General features: G+C 46.2%; 1 protein-coding gene across 1 annotated transcript; it reads right to left on the reverse strand.

Annotated features, from left to right (window-relative positions):
• Positions 1 to 292: 292 nt before the first annotated feature.
• LOC114200016 (melanoma-associated antigen 8-like) lies at positions 293 to 1,643 on the reverse strand. Its single transcript, XM_028091988.2, is given in 3 exon segments — positions 293 to 882; positions 885 to 1,395; positions 1,576 to 1,643. Coding segments are annotated over 2 exon segments (1,080 nt in total). The 5' UTR covers positions 1,375 to 1,395; positions 1,576 to 1,643.
• Between the last annotated feature and the right edge of the window lie 23,303 nt (positions 1,644 to 24,946).

Consider the following 24,946-nt stretch of genomic DNA (forward strand, 5'->3'; position numbering starts at 1 on the left):
ACATGACAAAACTCTTAAAACTCTTGAACTGGGTAAGTACAAATGCTGTGGGGTGGATGTCCCGCACACATTTACCTGCCGAAGCTGGTTAAAACTTCTACTCCAAGGAACAACATTTGAGAGCTTCCTCAAGAAAACCAAGCTCTGGATGTCAAAGTCATCGCAGAGAATAGGCCCCCAGAGAGGCTGGCTCTTCACCCTGCTTTCTTCCCCCAACCCTCCCTGGCCCTGCCCTACTTAGAACTCCTGGGGCTCTCTCTTCACACACACAGGGAAGAACCAAAATGTGGCCTCACTTCATGCCCAGCACCCCACAGGAGAAGCTGCCGACCCCACCAAAGCCTGGAAAGGCCCTGGCCACCACTGGGACTCGGACCCCCTCTCCCTCATCACTCACAGCTCCTTCAGACAGGATCAGGGAGGAACCGGGATGCCTGCGATTGACCCGGAGCAAATACTCCAACACTTGCAACTTGCTGGTTTCGGCGTGGGCCCTGGGACCCCATGGGAACTCGTAGCGGGCAGGGCCGCTGCCAGGCACCCGCCGGTACTCCAGGTACCCTTCCTGTACCCAGACTTTGGTGAGGAGCTCCCTGGGCTCCCCAAAGATGATGTGCTCTTTGCCAGCAAACAACCCCATGACCCCCAGCGCTTCCCACACCTCCCCCTCAGGGGCACAGTTGTCCTCCACAAGGATCACCCCCAGTACCAGCACCAGGAGGCTGGTCTTGGGCATGCCCTGCTCACCGCTCAGCATCCCATCACAGGTGAGGCCCAGGACGTTGACCAGGACGTAGGAGTGGTCGCTGGGGTCCACTTCCTTCACATCCACGCCAAAGACCAGCCGCATGCACTCGGAGGCTTGGCCCAAGATCACTGGTAAGTCTCCTGGTAATCTTTGCTGACGATCTCCAGCATCTCTGCCTGGTGGGTCGGCTGCTTGTTGCAGTATTTGAGGAGCAGGAACCCCACCAGGGCAGCCACTTTCAGGTGGAGTTTGTCCTGGAGACAGGGTTGGGTGACTTCCGGCTCCTCCCAGGGGCTCGTCCCCTCCTCATCGGAGCTGCTGGAGCCCTGGTCAGGCTGGCTGCAGGCAGTGGCTGCCCGGGCAGTGGGGGAGGGGCAGGCACTCAGAGAGCTCTGGGGACGACTCTGGAACCCAGCAGCAGACCCCTCCTCCCTGGGGACCAGAAACAGGGCAGAGCAGGAGCCGGATGGGGCGGTGGACTGGGAGGAGGCCGAGGCGGAGAAGGAGGAGGGGGCGCGGAGGACCTCCTCCTCCCCAGCCCCCAAGAGCTGTGCCTCCACCAGGCCCTGGGCCAGGCCCGGGTCTTCCTCCAGCTTCCAGAGCTCACCCCTCTGACCCAGGGGCATGGCGTTTGTGTCGGGCTGACCCTGAAGAAAGAGGTGGGACGGCTCCTCAGGGTGCGGCCCAGGCAGCAGAGGCCTGAAGCCCCGGAGCTGACAGTGCGCTGCGTCGGACTTGGGTGCTGAGGGGTCCCCTCTGGGGTGGGACGGGCGAGCCCCTGGCTCCAGGCACAGAGCAAGTACCTCACCTTGACCACTGGCACTCACCTGCACCTCCCCTGCTCTGGGACCTTAGAGGCTCCTGCCTCAGACCTAGGCCTCCACTCTGAGCTCTGGAAGCCCCTGGAGGAGAAAAGCAGGTGTCACTTCGGGGTGCAGACACAGAGCACGGCACAAGGGCCCCAGTGGGGCAGGAGGGCTGGGGCGGACTCTGTGAGGTCCCCATCTGTCCAAGCTGGGCGGTCCCCTCCTTGGCCCCTCAGGGGACTGCTATTTCCCCTGGCAGGGCCTGGGCCCCACCCCCGCAGCCTGAGGCCACAGGGTCACAGCAAGACCGCGCAGCCCTGGGACCCCACAGAAGGTAAGCGAGGGGGCCCACCTCTGCCCACGCCTGCCAGAGGTCTAAGGGCTCGTCTCGGGATCCCAGGGACGGCCAAGCTCGGGTGCCGTCTGTGTGGGATGGGCGCACCTCTCCGTCTATACCTTGACCCCACGGAAGGCCTGGGAAAACTCCCTGTGTTGACCCGAGGCCACCCTCCTGGTGCCGAGGCCTCATCTCTGGGAGACGCCAGAAGGAAAAGTCAGGAGACACAACTTGGCCCACCGATCGCCCGTCTCCCCAGGGCTGGCAGCAGCAGCAGGGTAGGCCCGGGCCCTAGGGATCCTGCTGTGGGAGGCAGCCCCTCATTTCTCACCTCCCCATCAAGGACTCCTGCCCCCCCCCCCCCCCCCCCCGCCGCCCCAGGCCCAGAGCCAGAGCCAAGGCCCCTGACTCCTCTGCTACCTGAGTCCAGGTCCTCAGCCCCAGGCCCTCCCCTCCCTTAGACCAGGGATCTGGAGAGGAGGAGGGGTTCAGCCTGACACGCCCCACCCAGGGTTCCCAGGGCTGCCAGGTAGGGGCTGCACTGATTTCTGGGCCATCCCCTCCGTGTCCCGAGGGGTGCGTTGGGAGCCACTTACCCCTCCCTCAGGGGGTCCCCACACTGACTCTTGGCAGGAGCAGGGACTCCTGTGTGTCTCCCAGGTGGGCTTCCCCAGATGACCTGACTGCAACCTCTCCCAGCATGATCCTCACCCTCCGAGAGGAGGGTGAGGAGGCAGCACTCCATGCCCTCCCCCTGCACCCCACCCAATTCACAAAGAGCTGAGATCGGGGTCGGCCCGTCTGTCCTGGGGTGGGAGTCCACTCTTTGTCCGCAAGGTGCTCCTGTTTACTTTCGGCGGGACCTGGAACTATCCCTTCTTCTAACCCCAGGATGCATCCTGCAGGCCAAGGCCACCCACCCGCTGAGACCCAGAGAAGAAAGTGGGGCCCTTACTTTTCTTGACACCTGGCCTGGCCTCGCAGGACTGACCACTGGGGCAGGACTTCATTGGGAACCCTGTGTCTGGGTGGGTGTCTGCTCAGGCCTCCCTCAGGGTCTTGGGACTCCACCCTCTGCTGACCTGAGGCCCCACTCCTCAGACCAAGGCTCACCTCCTTCAGACCCGGGCTGCAGACGTCAGTCAATACCTCAGCTGCTCCCCCCCACCTTGGGGCACATGGAAGAAGGAGCCCAAGGGCAACAAAATCATTGTCTGTTTCAGGCTCTATGGTCTTCAGCTCTCAGCCGGCCTCCCTCCTGGTCTCCAACAAGACGTGGGGCCCTGCCCTCTGCTGTCCCGAGTCCTTTCCCCTCTGACCGCCCCGCACATCCCTGAGATCCAAGGCCAAATTCGGGGGTGCGCCTCAGGCGGACGGCTGCTCCAGAGCCTCCCGTCTATGACTCTGTTCTGGGGTCCAGGGCCCCCTCAGTTCTCCCTCAGTGTTCTCACCTGGATTCCAGCAGGAACGGAGCCCTCCCTGCTGCTGACCTGAAGACCTGCCTCCTACCCCAGCCCCCAGCCTCTCTGAGACCCGGATGTGGAAGTCTGGACACGCCACTCGTCCTCCTCCCGCTCAGGGGCCTCCCAGGACTGATTCCCTACTGGGTCCAGGGTCCTTCATTCCTCCCTCTGCTCCTCACCTTGACTCCTGACAGAACCTGGGCCCTCCTCCCCCCGCACCCCCCCCCCCGGCCTGTCAACTAGAGGCCCTGCTCCTTACACCAGACCTCCGGACTCTCTGAGACCCAGCACCTGAAGTCGGCACTCGCGACGTATCCCCATGGACCCCAGAGAGCTTCCGGGACAGACACTATGGCCCACCGTCTGGGAGACCTCCTCTGTCCTTCCCCAGAGTTCATACCTTGACTCCGGTTACTGCTGGGCCCTCTCCTCTGCCCACCCGACGGAGGCCCCGCTCCTTCCTCCAAGGCCCCACCGCCTGGGAGACCGGATGCGAATATCCGGACTCACCACGTGCTCCCATCCGCCCCCGCCCCCGTCACGGACCTTCCAGGGCCGAGGCTGTGCTGGGGTCCAGGGTCCCTCAGTCCTCCCTCGGCATCCTCACCGTAAAGCCCAGCAGGACCTGCGGCCTTCCCTCTGCCCAACGGAGGGAGGCCCTGCTCCTTCGGCCACGGCCCCAGCGTCTGTGAGACCCGGATGCGGAAGTGCGGACTCACCACGTGCTCCCATCCACGCCGCCACGCCCCCCCCCCCCCCCCCCCCCGTCACGATCTTCCAGGACCGAGGCTGTGCTGGGGTCCAGGGTCCCTCCCTCCTCCGTCTGCATCCTCACCGTGAAGCACAGCAGAACCTGAGCCCGGCCCTCTGCCCAACGGAGGGAGGCCGTGCTCCTTCGGCCACGGCCCCAGCGTCTGTGAGACCCGGATGCGGAAGTCCGGACTCACCACGTGCTCCCATCCACGCCGCCACGCCCTCCCCCCCCCCCCCCCCCCGTCACGACCTTCCAGGACCCAGGCTGTGCTGGGGTCCAGGGTCCCTCCCTCCTCCGTCTGCATCCTCACCGTGAAGCACAGCAGAACCTGAGCCCGGCCCTCTGCCCAACGGAGGGAGGCCCCGCTCCTTCCTCCAAGGACCCACCGTCTGGGAGACCTCCTCTGTCCTTCCCCAGAGTTCATACCTTGACTCCGGTTACTGCTGGGCCCTCTCCTCTGCCCACCCGACGGAGGCCCTGCTCCTTCTGCCAATGCCCCCAGCGTCTCTGAGACCCGGATGCGGAAGTGCGGACTCTGCACGTGCTCCCTTCCCCCCCTCCACGGACCTTCCCTGACTGACGCTGTGCTGGGGTCCAGGGTCCCTCACTCCTCCCTCTGCATCCTCAGCGTGAAGCCAGCAGGACCGGGCCCGCCCTCTGTCCACCCGAGGGAGGCCCTGCCCCTTCTGCCAAGGCCCCTAGACTCTCGGGAGACCCGGATGCAGCAGTCCGCCGCACTGGCCGCGTGGCCCCTTCCCGCCCTGCGGCCTTCCCGGACTCACCCTGGGGCCCGACCTCGGTGAGGTCCCCTCTGTCCTGGGCTCCTGAGTCCCTCGGTCCTGCCCCCGATCGATCCCCACCCCGGCACCACTCGGACTCCCTGGGGCTGCCTGTGCCCCTGCCCCGTCCCGACCTGGCACCCTTCCCCTCTGACCCAGGTCCTCAGCTCCCTCAGACCCCCGCCGCGCATTTCACCGGACGCACCCACCCGTGGCCACCCTCCCCGGGGGGGCCCCCAGGGCCGGGCCGCGGCAGGGCCCGAGTGGCTGGACCTGAGCGGGGAGCAGTGGCCCCCACAGTCCTCCCTCTCCCCCCGCAACCCGCTCCAGGGAGGGCCCGGGCCCGTCCATCTGGGGACCCCTGTCCAGTGCCCCGGGCCGCGGCGGGAGGGGCTCAGCGGGACGACGCTGTCCCCTGGCGGGGTCGCTCGGGGCTGCCGGCATGGCGACCTGGCTCCTGGGGGACCCCGCACTCTGTGCTCCCTCACGGGTGCGTCTACCTGCACGCCTGGCGTCTCCCGACCGAGGGCCGTCCTCCCACTCACGGAGGTCCCGGCGTCTCTCAGGCCTCCGAGGCGGAAGTCGGCGCTCGTCACATCCGGACCCCACAGGAAGGGGTCCCGTAGGGTGCCAGCACGTGGGGCGCAGATGGGTTCCGGGGTGGGCTACGTGGGGCAGGAGAGGGGAGCGGGCAGGCCGGGGTCCCTCGGTCCTCCCTGGGCTCCTCCCCTGGACTCTGGTAGGATGGAGCCCCCGCACTCTGCAGCCCCGAGTCTGTGCCCCTTAGACCAAGGCTCTCAGTGTCCGACATCACTGAGCACTTGAGGGATGGTTTGCGGGGCTTGTGCCTCGCCTGCTCACAGGGTCCAGGGTCTCTCAGGGCCGCTGGCAGGGACACAGCGGAGTTCGGTGCCCCCCAGTGTTCTGGGACATGTGACCTCTCAGTCCTCACCCAGGAGGCCCTCCTCTACCCTTGTGTGACACACACAGTCATGGGACAGATGCCTGATGTGAAGCTGTATGTTATCTATTTTCGGAAATGGAAGTTCTTACTTTTTACTATGAACTCATCTTGAATTACTTTAAAAGACTTTTCTTTGGGGCACCTGGGTGGCTCAGTCAGTTGAGCGTCCAACTCATGATTTCAGCTCAGGTCATGATCTCAGGGTCCTGGGCTTGAGCCCCATCTTCTCAGCTCCCCGTGCTCAGCAGGGAGCCTGCTTGGGATTGCCTCTCTCTGTGTCCCTCTGCCCCTCCCCCTGGTCTCTCTCTCTTTCTAAAATGAATAAATCTTTTTAAAAAAAAAGACTTTTTGTTTACCCACTGATGTGATCAAATATTTTTATTTCCTGTAATTTGTTAATGTAGGGAATTACAATTGAAATTATCTTCATTCCCTTAGACACAGACTGTTCATTTAATTCACTGCTGTGTTGAATATGCTATTAATTTATTTAGGATATTTGCTGCTATATGAATGAACTTGGCATAAGTATACTTTTTGTGGTATGTCCACATTTGATTTTTGAATCAAGAATACCTAGACTGGGGGCGCCTGGGTGGCTCAGTCGTTAAGCGTCTGCCTTTGGCTCAGGTCATGATCCCAGGGTCCTGGGATCGAGCCCCGCATTGGGCTCCCTGCTCCGCGGGGAGCCTGCTTCTCCCTCTCCCACTCCCCCTGCTTGTGTTCCCTCTCTCGCTGTCTCTCTCTCTGTCAAAGAAATAAATAAAAATCTTAAAAAAAAAAAAAGAATACCTAGACTGGGAGAATAAGTTAAACAGTTGCCCATCTTTGTATAGATTTGGAATAGTTGACATAAGATGGTGATTAGTTTTCCCTGATATTTTGTAGAATTGGCTCCCAAAACTGCCTGTCCTGGAACTTTGAGGGTGACTTCAGTTTTGAATACAGTTTCAGTTTGTATTGTTAAGGGTTCTTATTTCTGTATGCTATGGGCCAATTTGTTCATTTTCCCCCCTAAAAAGTGGTCAGTTTCATTTAGGATTTCAAATTTAATGACACAATAATTATAATGAAATGTTTTCTTATACAAAGTTTAAAATATATACAGTAGTAGAGAGAATATTATAATGAACCCATTGTACCTGATCTTCAGCATCAAAAACCTTAATACATGGCCAATCTGGTTCCAATTAGTTCCCCACCTACCCTGCATCTCAGCTGCTGGAATAATCATTTTATGTCTAAATATTTCAATATACATTTCTAAAAGATAAAGACTTTAAAAGATAAACCATAAAGTCAATACAAATATCATTTCAAAAAAATTAAATGTCATTAATATCATTAAATGTCCAGTTATTTTTCATATTAACCTGAGGGCCTTATACTTTTTCAAAAATTTGAATTGGTGTCCAAATATGGTTCACAGGTGTGATTATTCATTATGTTCCTTAAGTCTTTAAAAATCTATAAATTTCCCTCAGACATCATATCTTTTTCCTTACAATTTTTTTTTGTTTTTGGAAAAAAGAAAACAAACCAAGTCTTGTGTTGTGTCTGGTTTCTTAGTGTAGATTTTACTTAATGTGACACCTTGGTGTCCTTTAACATGTTTTTTAGTCTCTTGTATTTCTTTTAATTAGCGGGTCAAGGGGTGCAAGCTTGATCAGGTTAAGTTGCTTGTGTGTTTGTTTTATTGTTGTTCTTGTTGTTTTGCAAGACATTAGGCATCACGTATTGTCTGGTATAGTCTCTGTGGGAGGCTGGCAGTCATTAATAGTTACTACCTTTACCAATTAATCCTTTAGGGATGGTACTTCTCTCATTCTGTCTTTCTTAGTTTATTGGCTGGAATACTTCTACACGTTATGTTAACCTTAACAAAAAACAGCCAAGTATTTTACCAGCAGAAATGGGTTTATTTTGGAATAAAAGAGAATTGCAATTCAGGACATGCAAGCTATGGTGAAACCATAGGCAATGCTGGAGAACAGAGAGGTTTTCACTTTTATAGAGAAGAGGGGAAACTTAGGAGGGTGCTTATGAGCAAAAACGCCTATGGGAGTAAACTGGGAGTTTGAATTATAGTGGCTTTTGATTGGCTAAATTGTGGTCTTCTCTTATTGGCTGGGCTGTTGTCAGGGGATAAGGAAACCTTTCTTCCTCTGCTGGGATAGTAACGTAGTAGCTAAAGTAGATTCTACTTGCAAGGTGGGGCTCTTAACTGTTGGCTCTGTAATTGACCTAGACTGGTAGGGTGTGAGAGCTCCCCCTACTGGCCTTCTGACTCCGTTTTAACCGAAGTTTCCTTAGTTTTCACAGGAGAAAGCTTTCCTTGTTTGCATCCACCTTTGATTATACTGAGGGGAAGATATAACATATTTGTAGTGTTCTCTTATAATATTTATATATCTTCTGCATCTATATTTTGTACAATTTTATTTAACTTGTTTGTGTTTTTTTCTTCAGTAATTGATCATATTTGCAAAAAGCATTTTGTAAATATTTTCAAAGAACTGGCTTTTGTTATTTAGCTCTACTGTTATTTGTTTCATTATTTCTGCATTTATATTCATTATTTCTAACTCTCCACTTCTTTGGGTTTATTATAGTCTTCATTGCCTAGCTTCTTGAATTGCTTGGATGTTTTAAATATTTCTTATTTTTTTCACACATGCAAGGGTATATATTGCCAGCTAAGTATCATTTAAACAATATCACACAGGTAGTGCTGTATAGCTTTATGTGTATTACTTAAATTTTTTACAAGTTGTATCACTCTATTACTTATGATATTAGACTTTTTTGGCATGCATATACAAAAACTGAAGAGTATAAAAATTATTTTTATTTATTTATTTTTATTAAGACAATATTTTAGAGCAGTTTAAGGGTCATAGCAAAATCAATGGAAAGGTACAGAGATTTCTCATATACCCACTGCCCACACACATGCATAGCCTTCCCCATTATCAACACTCCCTACAAGAGTGGTAATGCCCTCAGTGTTTTTTTTTAATTTCAGTTATTGTATTATTCAACTCTGATCGGTTCTTTTATATATTTTCTATCTCTTTATTGAAGTTCTCACTCATTTTTTTCCATTCTTCTCTTCAGCCACATGGGTATCTTTATGACCATTACTTTTTTATCAGGCACATTATTTATCTGTTTTATTTAGTTCTTTTTCTGAGTTTTTTCTTGTTTTCTCTTTTGGAACATATTCCTATATCCCTATTTTGCTTGACTCTCTGTGTTTGTTTTTATGGATTAGGTGAAACAGCTATTTCTCCTCAACTGGAAGGAATGTTCTTGTGTATGGTCATTCCCTATGTTGACTGTGTGTGCTTGGTAAATTTGCTGGCTGGCTGGAGCTAGGTTGGCATGAGCTGGGGGTCCTGGGGTTTTCCACATAGAGGGTGCCCTATCAGGACTGCTAAAACTGAAGTGGATGCAGGTCAGGGTGTCCCAGTGTTCTATGTGCTGAGGAAACTCCAGCAGGACATTGTAAGCTGAAATGGATGCAAGCTGGAGTGTCTCAGGGTGCTCTGTACAGGGGGTGTCTTGGGGGAGTGGCTGGAGTGGCTGGAGCTATGTGGTGTGTGGACCAGGAGGTCCTTGAGCTGTTGTGTAGAGGATGCCCTAGTAAGATAGCTGAAACTATGGTGGGTACAGGCTCAGGGGACCCAAGGCTCTATACACAGAGGGCACCTTGGCAGGATAGCTGAAGCAGATGTGGATGTAATCGGGGGTGTTTCTGGACTCTCTGCACAGAGAGTGCCCTGAAGGGGCAGCAGGATCTAAGGCAGGGTACAGGCTAGGAGGTCCTGTGGCATGCTATGCAGGGGGCATCCTGGCAGTACAGCTAAAGTTAAAATGGGCACAGGCTGATGCGGTCCCTGGGATCTTCACACAAAATGTGCCCTAGCAGGACAGCTGAAGCTGAATTGGATGCAAGCCATGGTGTCCCAAGGTGTTTAGCGCAGTGGGTGTCCTGGTGGAGCTACTGAAGCCAAGGCCAGTGTGGGTGGGCATGTTCCAGGGTTCTCCATGTAGGGGGTGCCCTGATGGGTTGGTTGACACTGATGCTGGCACAAGCCTAGGGTTCCTGGGGCGCTCCTCTTAGGGGACACCCTGGCAAGGTGGCTGGATTTAAAACAGACATCAACTGAGGTGTTCCAGAGAGCTCTGCACCAGGGGTGCCCTAGCAAGCCATCTGAAGCCAAAGTGTGTGGGCCTGGAGTGTTCCGGGGTGCTTTGTCCCTGTGTCACTTTGGCATGAAGGCTGGGGCTGTAGTGAACACTAACTAGTGGTGTCCCAGTGTTCACTGCTCTTTGGCCACCTTGGTGGGTCAGCTGGGGCTGGTGTGGGCTAGGGGCCTGGGGTTCACTGAGGCAACAGGCCAGTTAGGGTGCCCAGACTATGCACTGGTCTATGATTTCAAGGTGAAGGTGGAGGTGGAGTGTAGAATGTGTCTGTCAGCCCCTCCCACCTGAGGATTGTTCCAGCAGCCCCTGCCACTGGTAGAGTTCTAGGGCTGACTCTTAATTTTTTTAATTTTTAATTTTTAAAGATTTATTTATTTTATTTGGGGGGGAGGGGCAGAGGGAGAAGGAGAGAGAGAATTCCAAGTGGACTGCCAGACAAGGGCAGAGCCTGTCTCGGGCTTGAACTCACGACCCTGAGATCATGACCTGAGCAGAGATCATGAGTCTGTTGCTCAATGGACTGAGCCACGCAGGCATCCCAGGCCTGACTCTTTAACATGCTAGTTGATATTTAAAATTGTGGCTTTTTAAAGAAAGAAAATAATAATGTAAAATAATTTTTTAAATAAATAAAAGAGAAAAGAAAAAGAAGCAAAAAGACAAAACAAAACTAAAAAGAACAACAACAAAAGACTAAAAAACCAAACCAAACAAAAACCAAAAACCCAAACCAAACAAACAAAAAAAAAACCCCCAAATAACAACACACCCCATGGCTTATTTTCTGTTACCCAGTGCTACCGGGGCTGGTGTGGGCTTGTGGACTCTGAGCTCACTATGGTCTCAAGCTCGCTGTGATGACCAGAACTGCCAGTTATGGCAGTCAGACCCTGCTCCCTTCTGGGCTTTTAAGCTGGAGCGAGAATGTAAATGTGTTTTTTTTCCAGTCTCTCTGACCTGGAGAGTGTTCCCACAGCTCCTCCCCATTTGGCAGAGGTCTAGTGGTGGTCTTTTTTACATGCCAGTTGCTTTTGTTTTTGTTTTTGTTTTTGCTAATTGCTCTTTTAAACTGTGGCTTTCTTTCTATACCCAAGGACGCAGGAATCTGTTCCTGGTCCCTCAGTACTATCCTTCCCCACAGCTGTCCTTAGTTTCAGGGGTAGTGATTCCCTTTGTTACTGTCTCTCCATCTTTCTTACTGTTCTCTTTTGTAGTTCTCTCTATTTTTGGTTGTACAGAAGCTGTTCAGTCAGCCCTCTGTTCTTCTTCAGGAGGAGTTCTTCCTTAACAGGTATAATTTGGTGTGTTCCACGGAGGAGCTGAGTTCAGGGTCTGCTTCCATTGCCATCTTGGACCCAAAAGTTGTTTTAAAAGTACTAATTTTAACGTGTATATCTTTTTTGGTAAGGTGTCTGTTAAGGTCTTTGGCCCATTTTAAAATCAGGTTGTTTTCTTAATTTTAAGTTTTAGGTGTGCTTTTTAATTTTGGAAATAGTCATTTATCATTTTGCAAATATTTTCTCCCAGCCTGTGATTTCTCATCTCATTCTCTTGACATTGTTTTTCATGGAAAAGAAGTTGTCAATTTTAATGAAGTCCAGCTTAAGCAATTATTTTTTTCATAGATTGTGCCTTTGGTGCTGCATCTAAAAGTCATTGCCATACCCAAGGATATCTAGGTTTTCTCCTATGTTATCTTCTAGGAGTTTTATAGTTTTGCATTTCACATTTAGGTTTGTGATCCATTTTGAGTTAATTTTGGTGAAGGGTGTATGGTCTGTGTCTAAATTAATTTTTTTGCATGTGGTTGTTTAGTTGTCCAACACCATTTGTTTGAAAGGACTATCTTTTTTCCATTGTACTGTCTTTGCTCCTTTTTCAAAGATCAGTTGACTATATATATATTTGTCTATTTCTGGGATCTCTATTCTGTTCTATTGTTCTATTCATCTATTCTTTCACCAATACCACACTCTCTTGGTTACTGTAGTTTTATAGTGAGTCTTGAAGTTGGGTAGTGTCGGACTTCCAACTTAATTTTTCTCTTTCAATATTGTTTTTGATCTCTCACATTTCTTTCTGGCTCTTAATTTTTTTTTCTTTCTGCTTACATTACCTATCTGATTTTGTATGCTGTCTATCTTATCTATGAGAGTCCTTAGTGTATTAATCATAGTTGTTTTAAATTTCTAGCCCAATACTTCCAACAGCCCTGCCACATTTAATTCTGATGCCTGCTTTTTCTCTTTAAATTCTGTTTTTGCCTTTTGGTATGCCTTGTAATTTTTTCTTGATAACCAAACATGATGTACTGGGTAAAAGGAACTGCTGTAAGTAAGTCTTTTAGTAATGTGGTGGTAAGGTCTGGGGGGAAATGTTCTATTGTCCTGTGAGTATGTCTCACTCTTTTGGTGAACCTATATCTCTGGACTGTGAACTTCACAAGTGTTTCATTCTTTCTACCTCCCCCCCCCCCGCCCCCGCCGCCAGGTGGAACAGGATGACTAGAGTAGGCTGGAGTTGAGTATTTCCCTTCTCCCACGTGGAAAGCTAAACCTAACTGGAGTTGGGTATTTCCCTTCCCCCTGGTTAGTTATGCTCTGATGATACCCCAGCAGGTTAGGCTCTGGTTAACTAGGTTCTCCTGAGGGCAGGCCTTATTAAGAAGAACAGAGTGCTCTGGCATATTTCAAAATGGTTCCTTTGTACCTCCTCCTGCCAGAAGCATGGGGGGATTTTTCTTGATATTTACCGTGGGAACCTGGTTGAGCTCTTATAGTAAATCTCACAGTATGGTGCCCCCCCCCCAAGTGATTGCCCCCTGGAGTTTTTAATTCTCAAAGTTGTCTATACTGAACCTCTAGTAATCCATCAATTACAGTTCAGGTAACCACAGAACTGGTTCCCACAATGGTTTCCAGTTATGAGCCTCTGCTCTGGTAAGTTATCAACCTCTTGTATTCACCTGCCTGTCTCTCCAGTCTTAGGGACTATGTTTGCCCTGTGTCCTCACATCTTCTATGGATCCAAGAAGAGTTGATTTTTAGTCTGTTCAGCTTTTTACTCATTTTAAGAAGGAGAGGCAACTTCCAAGTTCCTTACATGTAGAACTGAAAACTGAAAGTCTAAAAATTGATTTTGAGAATGCTGTGAAGAGGATGAGAAAAATAAAATGTCATTTAGAGAAGATTTCATGGAGGGACGCCTGGCTGGCTCAGTCAGTGGAGGATGCAACTCTTGATCTTGGGGTCATGAGTTCGAGTACCATGTTGGTGTGGAGCCTACTTAGAGGTGATTTCAGGGCCCAGGGTGTTTTGTTTTGTTTTTACTAGTTATAAAGATAAAGATATTTAATTGCTGGTGACAGAGTTGGTTTATCCCAAGAATACAAAGAAATTTAACACTAGAAAACCAATCAGTGTAATTGGCTTCATATAACAGTCAGGGATTGTCCAGGAAAATAGAAACATCTCTAAATATTTAACACAGTGAAAATTTAATGCAGAGGACTGGTTACACAAGTGAGGAGCCAAATGAGGGAAAGTTGGGGAACCCGATAATTAGCAACATGAGAAAGTTAATCTGACTTCCAGGCTGGAAGGACAAAGAGAGGTGGTAGTGTTACTACAATCTAAGTATTGGATTCAATAGGATCTGGAGGCAATGGTGGGCCAATGTGATGGTGGCTGGACCCATAGGGAATATGTAGTCACTGAAGGAGAAGCCACTTGATGCAGAGGAAGAAGGAGAAAAAAGGTTGTCTATCCTCCTGGGTTCTAATTTCCTGCTGGTGCTTCCAGTCATCTGCACTAAAGTGGTAGCCAAATATTGGTGAGCCTAAGCATCGTAGCCTTCAGAGGTCAGCCCCTGTATAATTGAGGGCGGAGCAGGAGAAGAATGAGGGATGGATCTAGGGACAAATAGGCCCAGGACTGCCTTACCATATGAACAGATTGAATAAGGAAAATCATACCTAATTTGATAAATAAAAATACTTAATATCTACATCCAATCATAATAAAAAGAAATGCTAGTCCCAGAGTATAAAGTGTATATACATGAGTCCATACTGATGTAAATAAATGACTGGTAAATAAACAAATGGGAGAGAATAGATACATCTCCCCATGTGGGAGAATTACAAGTCATTTATGTAGATACTCTCCATTCAAGACAAGGGAGCATAACTCTTCTCTCCTTTAAGTGTGTGCTGTGCCTAGTGACTTCCTTCCAAAGAAAGTACAATGTGAAAAGGGTGGGGGAGAGAGTAATTTTACAGTAGAGAAGCCTGATAAATATGACCTCAGCCAGGTGATCAAGATTAACAGCAACTCTGATGTCATGTTGATAGTATGTACCCTTGATGTGATGTCATGAGAGTAGCACTTTCTCTTTGTGTTATTCCTCCCCAAAAACCATAACCCCAGTATCTTTATGACAAAATCATCAGAAGAATTCCAAGAGTGGCATCCTATAATATACCTGGCCAGTAGTCCTCAAAATTGTCAAAATCATAAAAAATAAGGAATGCCTAAGAAACTGTTATAGTCAAGTGTATTGTAAGGAGGCATGATGACTAAAGGTATTGTGGGATTCTGGATAGGATTCTGGAAAAGAAAAAGATCATTAGATAAAAACTAAGGAAATCTTAAAGAAAAAACTAAGGAAATCTGAATAAAGTATGAATTTGTGTTATTAACATTGTAACAATATTGGCTCATTAGTTGTGACAAATGTACCATGTGAATATAAGATGTTAATAAAGAGGAAACCAAGTATTGAGCATATGGAAACCCTTTATACTATCTTTGCAAATTTTTTGTAAATCTAAAACTATTCTAAAATAAAAAGCTTATTAACAAACGAATAAAAGAGAAAATTTAGCCAACTAGATAAAGGATATGTATGAAAAACCTACAGCAAACATTATACATGTATGAGGAAAAGTTGAAAGGTTTTAATTTGAAATTGGGAACTAGAAAAGGATACGTGCTATTACCATTTCTATTCAATATTTTGATAGAAATACTAGCCAATGCAGTAATGAAAAGCAAAAAAATAAAAGACATAGAGATCAGAAAAACAAGAAACAAAGCTTCCATGATTAACAGATGATTAGATTTCATGTGAAGAAAATTCAAAAGTACTAAAGTTAAACTATTCAATCAATAAAAGTGTATATAAAGTTTGCTGGGTTTAATATCAATGTACAAAAAGTAAACTTTTTTTTCTACAGCAACAAACAGTATGAAAATGAAAGTGAGAAAAATGTAATTTGTAACCTATCATACCAAAATATCAACTAACAAGAATAATTCTAGCCAAAGAATATCTAAGAACTTCATGGAAAAAAAATACAAAAATGCTATTTAGATAAATTAATGAAGAGCTACATAAATACAAAATATAATATGATCATGGATGTGAAGATTCAACAAGTTAGTTCTCCCTAAAATTAATCTATAGATTGACTGTAATTCCAGTACAAAACCCCAAATCTGTGGGTGAATGTGTGTATTTATGTGTATGTGTGTATGAAACATGACACAATGATTCTAAAATTTAAACTGAGATGCAGTAGGCCAAAAAAGGCCAGGCACTTTTGAGACAGTAGCAGATAAGAGGAGTTACACTACTAGATATGTGAGAACTGTTAAAATGTTATAGTAATTAAGTTTGTGGTGGATGCAGGGGTTAACAAATAGACCAATGGAACTGAATAGAGCCCTGAAACAAAGATGCTTATTATAGGCCCTTGATTTATGAAAGTGGTATAATTTCAGAGCAATGGGGAAAGGACAGTCTTTCAAATAAATGACAGCAAAACAATTGGATATCCATATAGAAAACAAAATGCAATTGGAACCCTCCTGTCTGCACAAAAGTCAATTACAGAGGAATTAAAAACCTCTATTTAAAATTATTTTTTAAAATTTATTTTTATTAGTTTCAGAGGTAGAATTTAGTGATTCATCCGTTGCATACAACACTCAGTGTTCATTCCATCAAGTGCCCTCCTTAAAGCCCATCACCCAATTACCCCCCCATCTCCCCTCCAGCAACCCTCAGTTTGTTTCCTAGAGTTCAGATCTTTTATGGTTTGTCTCCCTCTCAATTTTCATCTTATTTTTCCTTCCTTTCCCCAATGTTCATCTATCTGATTGTTTCTTAAATTCCACATATGAGTGAGATCATATGGCATTTGTCTTTCTCTGATTGACTTATTTCGCTCAGCATGATACTTTCTAGTTCTACCCACAGGGTTGTGAATGGCAAGATTTCATTCTTTTTGATGGCTGAGTAATATTTCATTATATAATATTCCTACACACACACACACACACACCACCTCTTCTTTATTCATTCATCCATAGATGGACATCTGGACTCTTCCCATACTTTAGCTATTGTGGACATTGTTGCTATAAACATTGTTATTATAAAAATATTCAACTGCACATGTAAGTATACACAACAGTAAAATGATCCTTTATATTTCTATAATCTGGAGAGTCGGCAGTCCCAGTCAAGTAGGACATGGATAGTGCTGGAGAGGAAAAGACTAAAAAAGGCTGGGGATATTGCTCAAATCAGTAACAAAAAGGGTGGAGATTATATGAATTAGGGAGGAGGAACGAAAATGGTAGCCTCTTTTGCCCCTTTGTGGCCAATATTGATGGCTTTGCCACCTTCATGGGACTTTGCTTTCAAAGAGCAGGACCTGGTACTTAGCAGTGGCTTGGGAGAAAGCTACCTGGGCCAATAATCTGTTTATTCAGCCTCCTACCAGACCAATCTTTCTCCTGATCTCTGGAGCTCTGGAGAGTATGTCTTGACACACTCATACATGTATGACTTGACAATATAATTCCAGAGACTCATGGTAATGAGATGTTGGGCTGACTACACTACAGACACCCTGAACCATCCCAGTGGTCCTTTACTGACTTAGAGTCAGTGCCAGGTTGTTGACGTGATGGGAGCAGAGTCCTCCCTCCCTCCCTACCTGGATTAGAGCTCTTGCTAGGGGGAAGGATTTGGACGTCTTGGCCCCACTACATTTTTGCTCTGGTGAAGGTGACCTGCAGATCCTGTTGTCTTGTAGAAAACCCTTTCTGTAGACCCCCACTACTGGGGCTTGGGGGACTTAATGGAGTAATGGAGGAGTCTCGCTCCTCCCTGAGGTCAGGGGTACTCTAAGTGGGGAGAAGATAGGAATCATGTAATGATTCCACAGTGGTCAGGGAGTTAGTAGGAGCACCTCCCCTTCTACCACATGAACTACCACCAGTCTGGGCAGGATGTCATGGAAATGTCTAACAAATCCCTCCACCCTAAAAATAGGATTTGAAGCTCCTAATTGAAAAGGCTTCAGGCTCGCAATCTTATTGTCTAAGAATGGCATTACCCATAAATAGGGCCATAAGGTTATTAGCTGAGGGGACCCCACAGGAGGAAGGAGTCCATTTTGATCATTTGATTCACCCATGGGGATTTGCTACTCAGAAATGAGTCCATCCCATCGCTGCTCCACACACTTTTTTTTCAGCTGCTCTCACTCTTGACAGGACTCACAGAAGAATTCAGAAATATTCAGAAATCCTGAGATCCCAAAAGAAGTTTACTTGTAGTTTTGTCAGAGATTTCAGATTTCAGTGGAAGCTTGAGTTATCTCCAGGTCTACTTTGCTCAGGACCAAGTCAGTCCAGAGTGGGTGAAAAGAAATTGGAGTCCTGTCCATAGGGAGGGGGAGGGTACAACTTCCTCCAGAGGCCAGAAAGCTCTCCTTTAAGAATGGCAAACACTCGGTTGCAGGCTGCCCCTCCAAGAGCAGAGGCAGCAAGAGGACGTGTGTGTCTTGCACAGGTCCACGTGGGGAGAGCAGTGGGGACAGAGACCAGCACCACCTTCTGGTCTCCAGATGTCCAAAATTGGAAGGAGCAAGATGGCAGAGGAGTAGGAGACCTAAATTTCATCTGGTCCCAGGAATTCAGCTAGATAGGGATCAAATCATTCTGAACACCTACGAACTCAACAGGAGATCGAAGAAAAGAATAGCAGAAACCCTCTGAACAGAAAAGCGACCACATTCTGGAAGGTAGGATGTGAGGAGAAGTGAATCTGAGGCGATGTTCGGGAAGATAGACTGTGGGGGAGGGAGCCTCCACCAGCCTGCTACCGGCAAGTGATAGAGCAGTGGAGCATAAAATCGGAACTTTAAGAAGTCTGCTCCACTGAGAGACATCACTCCAGTGGCTAAGCAGGGGGTGGAACCCTCACTGGGACAGTGTGGTCTCAGGACCCTCGGGGTCACAGAAAGACCGGGGGTGCCTGAGTGTGGCAGAGCTCCCAGGTATGGAGCAAGGAAGCCGGCTGCAGAGACGGAGCCGAGGAGTGGGCTCTCAGCTCAGGGTTGCCATAAACCATGATCCAAGGCACAGTTGGGCCACTGCTCTTCCAGCAGGGACCCAACAAGCGGCAGATCCGGGGAGACTCCCCTTCCTCCCCTTGGGGAGGAGGGGCGCGGGAGTGCATCGCAGGGATCTGCTGGGTTTGGAGACTCCACACGGGTCGGGTGCCAGCAATAGAAATGCTCGGTAACAGGCCGGGTGAGCATGGAGTGTGGCTGGAGATTGGGGAGACAGCAGTGATTGCTTTTCTCTGGGGGTGCACTGGGGAGTGGGGCCCCGAGTTCTCGGCTCCTCCGGGGCGGAGATGGGGAGGCCGCCATTTTCACTCTTGTCCTCCAAAGCTGTGCTGAAAGCTTGCAGGGAACAAAAGCTTCCGAGAGCAAACTGAGCAGATTATTTAGCCTGGCCCCAGCAAGGGGGGGGGGCAATTCTGCCTCAGGCAAAGGCATTTGAGAACCACTGCAACACACCCCTCCCCCAGAAGAACAAGAACAGCCAGCCAAGACCAAGTTTACTGAAAAATGAGAATCGCTGAACTCCAGTGCTAGGGGAATACAGCACATAGAATTCATGGCCTTTTTCCCCCTGATTCTTTAGTCTCTCAAAGTTAATTTTTTTAATTTTCTTTTTTTTTAATTTTTCTTTTTCCCATTTTCAACCAACATCTTAGCAATCATTTTTTTAAAAACCTTTTTTATTTTTCATCTTTAGAGTCATATTCTATCCCTTCATTGTAGTTAACCTTATTTTTGGTATATATATAAGTTGTCCTCTCTTTAAAATTTTGGGATACAATTGCTTCTAACAGACCAAAATATACCTTAAATCTCTAGTGTGTGGCTTTGTTCTAGTCTCCGGCCTGATCACATTCTCTCCCCCCCCCTTTTTTTAAATTTCCTTCTTTCTTTTTTCAACCAACTTCTTATCTTATCAATTCCTTTTATAAAATCTTTTATAATTTTCATCTTTACAGCCATATTCCATCCCTTCATCATATTAACCCTTATTTTTGTACATATATAAATTTTTCTTTCTTTAAAATTTTGGGAGGCGGTTTCTTCTAACAGACCAAAATACACCCAAAATCTAGTGTGTGGCACTGACTTATTCACCAGCTTGATCATATTTGATCATATTCTTTTTTTTTTGTATCTTTTTCTTTTTCTTTCTTTCCCTTTCTTTTCCCCAGGTTTCAGGTCTCTTCTGATTTGTTTAGTGTATATTTTTCTGGAGTCATTGTTACCCTGTTAGCATTTTGTTCTCTCATTCATCTATTTGCCTCTGGACAAAATGACAAGATGGAAAAACTCACCTCAAAAAAAAAAAAAAGAACAAGAGGCAGTACCGACTGTCAGGGACCTAATCAATATGGACATTAGTAAGATGTTGGAACTAGAGTTCAGAATGACAATTATAAAGATACTAGCTGGGCTTGAAAAAGCATGCAAGATACTAGAGAAACCCTTTATGGAGAAGTAAAAGAACTAAAATCTAACCAAGTTGAAATAAAAAAACGCTATTAATGAGGTGCAATAAAAAATGGAGGCTCTAACTGCTAGGATAAATGAGGCAGAAGAGAGATTTAGTGATATAGAAGACCAAATGATGGGAAATAAAGAAGCTGAGAAAAAGAGAGATAAACAACTATTGGATCACGAGGGCAGAATTCGAGAGATAAGTGATACCATAAGATGAACAATATTAGAATAATTGGGATCCCAGAAGAAGAAGAAAGAGAGAGAGGGGGGCAGAAGGTATAGTGGAGCAAATTATAGCAGAGAACTTCCCTAATTTGGGGAAGGAAACAGGCATCAAAACCCAGGAGGCCAGAAAACCCCTCTCAAAATCAATAAAAATAGGTCAACATCCCAAAATCTAATAGTAAAACTTACGCGTCTCAGAGACAAAGAGAAAATCCTGAAAGAAGCTCGGGAGAAGAGATCTGTAACCTACAAAGGTAGAAACATTAGATTGGCCACAGACCTATCCACAGAGACCTGGCAGGCCAGAAAGGACTGGCATGATATCTTCAGAGCACTAAATGAGAAAAATATGCAGCCAAGAATACTATATCCAGCTAGGCTGTCATTGAAAATAGAAGGAGAGATCAAAAGTTTCCAGGACAAACAAAAACTAAAGATATTTGCAAACATGAAACCAGCCCTACAAGAAATATTGAAAGGGGTCCTCTAAGCAAAGAGAGAGCCTAAAAATAACATAGACCAGAAAGGAACACAAACAATATACAGTAACAGTCACCTTACAGGCAATACAATGGCACTAAATTCATATCTTTCAATAGTTACCCTGAATGTAAATGGGCTAAATGCCCCAATCAAAAGACACAGGCTATCAGATTGGATAAAAAAAAAAAAAAAAGACCTAGGGGCGCCTGGGTGGCTCAGGCATTAAGCGTCTGCCTTCGGCTCAGGTCATGATTCCAGGGTCCTGGGATCGAGCCCCGCATCAGGCTCCCTGCTCCACAGGAAGTCTGATTCTCCCTCTCCCACTCCCCCACCTGTTTTCCCTCTCTGTCTGTGTCTTTCTGTCAAATAAATAAATAAAATCTTAAAAAAAACAAAACAAAACAAGACCCATCGATTTGCTGTCAGCAAGAGACTCATTTTAGACCCAAAGACACCTCCAGAGTTAAAGTGAGGGTGTGGAAAATAATTTACCATGCTAATGGACACCAAAAGAAAGCAGGGGTGGCAATCCTTATATCAGACAAATTAGATTTTAAACCAAAGACTATAAGAGACAAGGAAGGGCACTATATCATACTTAAAGGGTCTATCCAATAAGACGATCTAACAATTTTAAATATCTATGCCCCTAACATGGGAGCAGCCAATTATATAAGCCAATTAATAACAAAAGCAAAGAAACACATCAACAACAATACAATAATAGTAGGGGACTTTAACACCCCCCTCACTGAAATGGACAGATCATCTAAGCAAAAGATCAGCAAGGAAATAAAGACTTTAAATGACACACTGGACCAAATGGACTTCACAGATATATTCAGAACATTCCATCCCAGAGTGACAGAATACACATTCTTCTCTAGTGCTCATGGAACATTCTCCAGAATAGATCACATCCTAGGTCACAAATCGGGTCTCAACCGGTACCAAAAGATTGGGATCATTCCCTGCATATTTTCAGACCACAGTGCATTGAAGCTAGAACTCAATCACAAGAAGAAAGTCAGAAAGAACTCAAATACATGGAGGCTAAAGAGCATCCTACTAAAGAATGAATGGGTCAACCAGGAAATTAAAGAAGAGTTTAAAAAATTCAAGGAAACAAATGAAAACGAAAACACAACTGTTCCAAATCTTTGGGGTGCAGCAAAGGCAGTCATAAGAGGAAAGTATATAGCAATACAAGCTTTTCTCAAGAAACAAGAAAGGTCTCAAATACACAACCTAACCCTACACCTAAAGGAGCTGGAGAAAGAACAGCAAATAAAGCCTAAACCCAGCAGGAAAAGAGAAATAATAAAGATCAGAGCAGAAATCAATGAACTAGAAACCAAAAGAACAGTAGAACAGATCAACGAAACTAGGAGCTGGTTCTTTGAAAGAATTAATAAGATTGATAAACCCCTCGCCAGACTTATCAAAAAGAAAAGAGAAATGACCCAAATAAATAAAATCATGAATGAAAGAGGAGAGATCACAACCAACACCAAAGAAATACAAACGATTATAAGACATATTATGAGCAACTCTATGCCAGCAAATTAGATAATCTGTAAGAAATGGATGCATTCCTAGAGACGTATCAACTACCAAAACTGAACCAGGAAGAAATAGAAAACCTGAAGAGACCTATAACCACTAAGGAAATTGAAGCAGTCATCAAAAATCTCCCAACAAACAAAAGCCCAGGGCCAGATGGTTTCCCAGGGGAATTGTACCAAACATTTAAAGAAGAATTAATATGTATTCTTCTGAAATTATTCCAAAAAATAGAAATGGAAGGAAAACTTCCAAATTCATTTTATGAGGCCAGCATTACCTTGATCCCAAAATCAGACAAAGACCCCATCAAAAAGGACAATTACAGACCAATATCCCTGATGAACATGGATGCAAAAATTCTCACCAAAATACTAGCCAATAGGATCCAACAGTACATTAAAAGGATTATTCACCACAACCAAGTGGGATTTATTCCTGGGCTGCAAGGTTGGTTCAACATCTGCAAATCAATCAACGTGATACAATACATTAATAAAAGAAAGAACAAGAACCGTATGATCCTCTGAATAGATGCAGAAAAAGCATTTGACAAAGTACAGCCTCCTTTTTGATCAAAACTCTTCAGAGTATAGGGATAGAGGGTACACACCTCAATATCATAAAAGCCATCTATGAAAAACCCACAGTGAATATCATTCTCAATGGGGAAAAACTGAAAGCTTTCCCCCTAAGGTCAGGAACGTGGCAGGGATGTCCACTATCACCACTGCTATTCAACATAGTAGTAGAAGTCCTAGCCACAGCAATCAGACAACAAAAAGAAATAAAAGGCATCCGAATCGGCAAAGAAGAAGTCAAACTCTCACTCTTTGCAGATGATATGATACCTTATGTGGAAAACCCAAAAGACTCCACCCCAAAACTGCCAGAACTCATACAGAAATTCAGTAAAGTGGCAGGATATAAAATGAACGCACAGAAATCAGTGGCATTTCTATACACCAAAAACAAGACAGAAGAAAGAGAAAGTAAGGAGTCGATCCCATTTACAATTGCACCTGAAACCATAAGATACCTAGGAATTAATCTAACCAAAGAGGTAAAGAATCTGTACTCAGAAAACTATAAAATACTCATGAAAGAAATTGAGGAAGACACAAAGGAATGGAAAAACGTTCCCTGCTCATGGATTGGAAGAACAAATATTGTGAAGATGTCTATGCTACCTAGAGCAATCTACACATTTAATGCAATCCCCATCAAAATACAATCCACTTTTTTCAAAGAAATGGAACAAATAATCCTACAATTTGTATGGAACCAGAAAAGACCCCGAATAGCCAGAGGAATGTAGAAAAAGAAAAGCAAAGCTGGTGGCATCACAATTCCAGACTTTAAGCTCTCTTACAAAGCTGTCATCATCAAGACAGTATGGTACTGGCACAAAAACAGACACATAGATCAATGGGACAGAAGAGAGCGCCCAGAAATGGACCCTCAACTCTATGGTCAACTCATCTTCGACAAAGTAGGAAAGAATGTCCAATGGAAAAAAGACAGTCTCTTCAACAAATGGTGTTGGGAAAATTGGACAGTCCCATGCAGAAGAATGAAACCGGACCATTTCCTTACACCACACACAAAAATAGACTCCAAATGGTTGAAAGACCTCAATGTGAGACAGGAGTCCATCAAAATCCTAAAGGAGAACACAGGCAGCAACCTCTTCGACCTCAGCCGCAGCAACTTCTTCCTGGAAACATCGCCAAAGGCAAGGGAAGCAAGGGCAAAAATGAACTATTGGGACTTCATCAAGATAAAAAGCTTTTGCACAGCAAAGGAAACAGTCAACAAAACCAAAAGACAACCGACAGAATGGGAGAAGATATTTGCAAATGACATATCAGATAAAGGGCTAGTATCCAAAATCTATAAAGAACTTATCAAACTCAACACCCAAAGAACAAATAATCCAATCGAGAAATGGGCAGAAGACATGAACAGACATTTCTGCAAAGAAGACATCCAAATGGCCAACAGACACATGAAAAAGTGCTCAGCATCGCTCGGCATCAGGGAAATCCAAATCAAAACCTCAATGAGATATCACCTCACACCAGTCAGAATGGCTAAAATTAACAAATCAGGGAACGACAGATGTTGACGGGGATGCGGAGAAAGGGGAACCCTCCTACACTGTTGGTGGGAATGCAAGCTGGTGCGGGCACTCTGGAAAACAGTATGGAAGTTCCTCAAAAAGTTGAAAATAGAGCTACCCTATGACCCAGCAATGGCACTACTGGCTATTTACTCTAAAGATACAAATGTAGGGATCCGAAGGGGTACGTGCACCCCGATGTTTATAGCAACAATGTCCACAATAGCCAAACTGTGGAAAGAGCCAAGATGTCCATCAACAGATGAATGTGTAAAGAAGATGTGGTATATATATATACAATGGAATATTATGAAGCCATCAAAAAATGAAATCTTGCCATTTTCAACGATGTGGATGGAACTAGAGGGTATTATGCTGAGCGAAATAAGTCAGTCAGAGAAAGACATGTATCATATGATCTCACTGATAGGAGGAATTCTTAATCTCAGGAAACAAACTGAGGGTTGCTGGAGTGGTGGGGGTTGGGAGGGATGGGGTGGCTGGGTGATAGACATTGGGGAGGGTATGTGCTATGGTGAGTGCTGTGAATTGTGTAAGACTGATGAATCACAGACCTGTACCTCTGAAACAAATATTACAGTAT

The sequence above is a fragment of the Eumetopias jubatus genome, unplaced genomic scaffold (genome assembly GCF_037043125.1).
Source record: "Eumetopias jubatus isolate StellerSeaLion01/CBP00866 unplaced genomic scaffold, mEumJub1_p1.0 scaffold_11, whole genome shotgun sequence".
In the NCBI taxonomy this organism is placed as follows: Eukaryota; Metazoa; Chordata; class Mammalia; order Carnivora; family Otariidae; genus Eumetopias; species Eumetopias jubatus.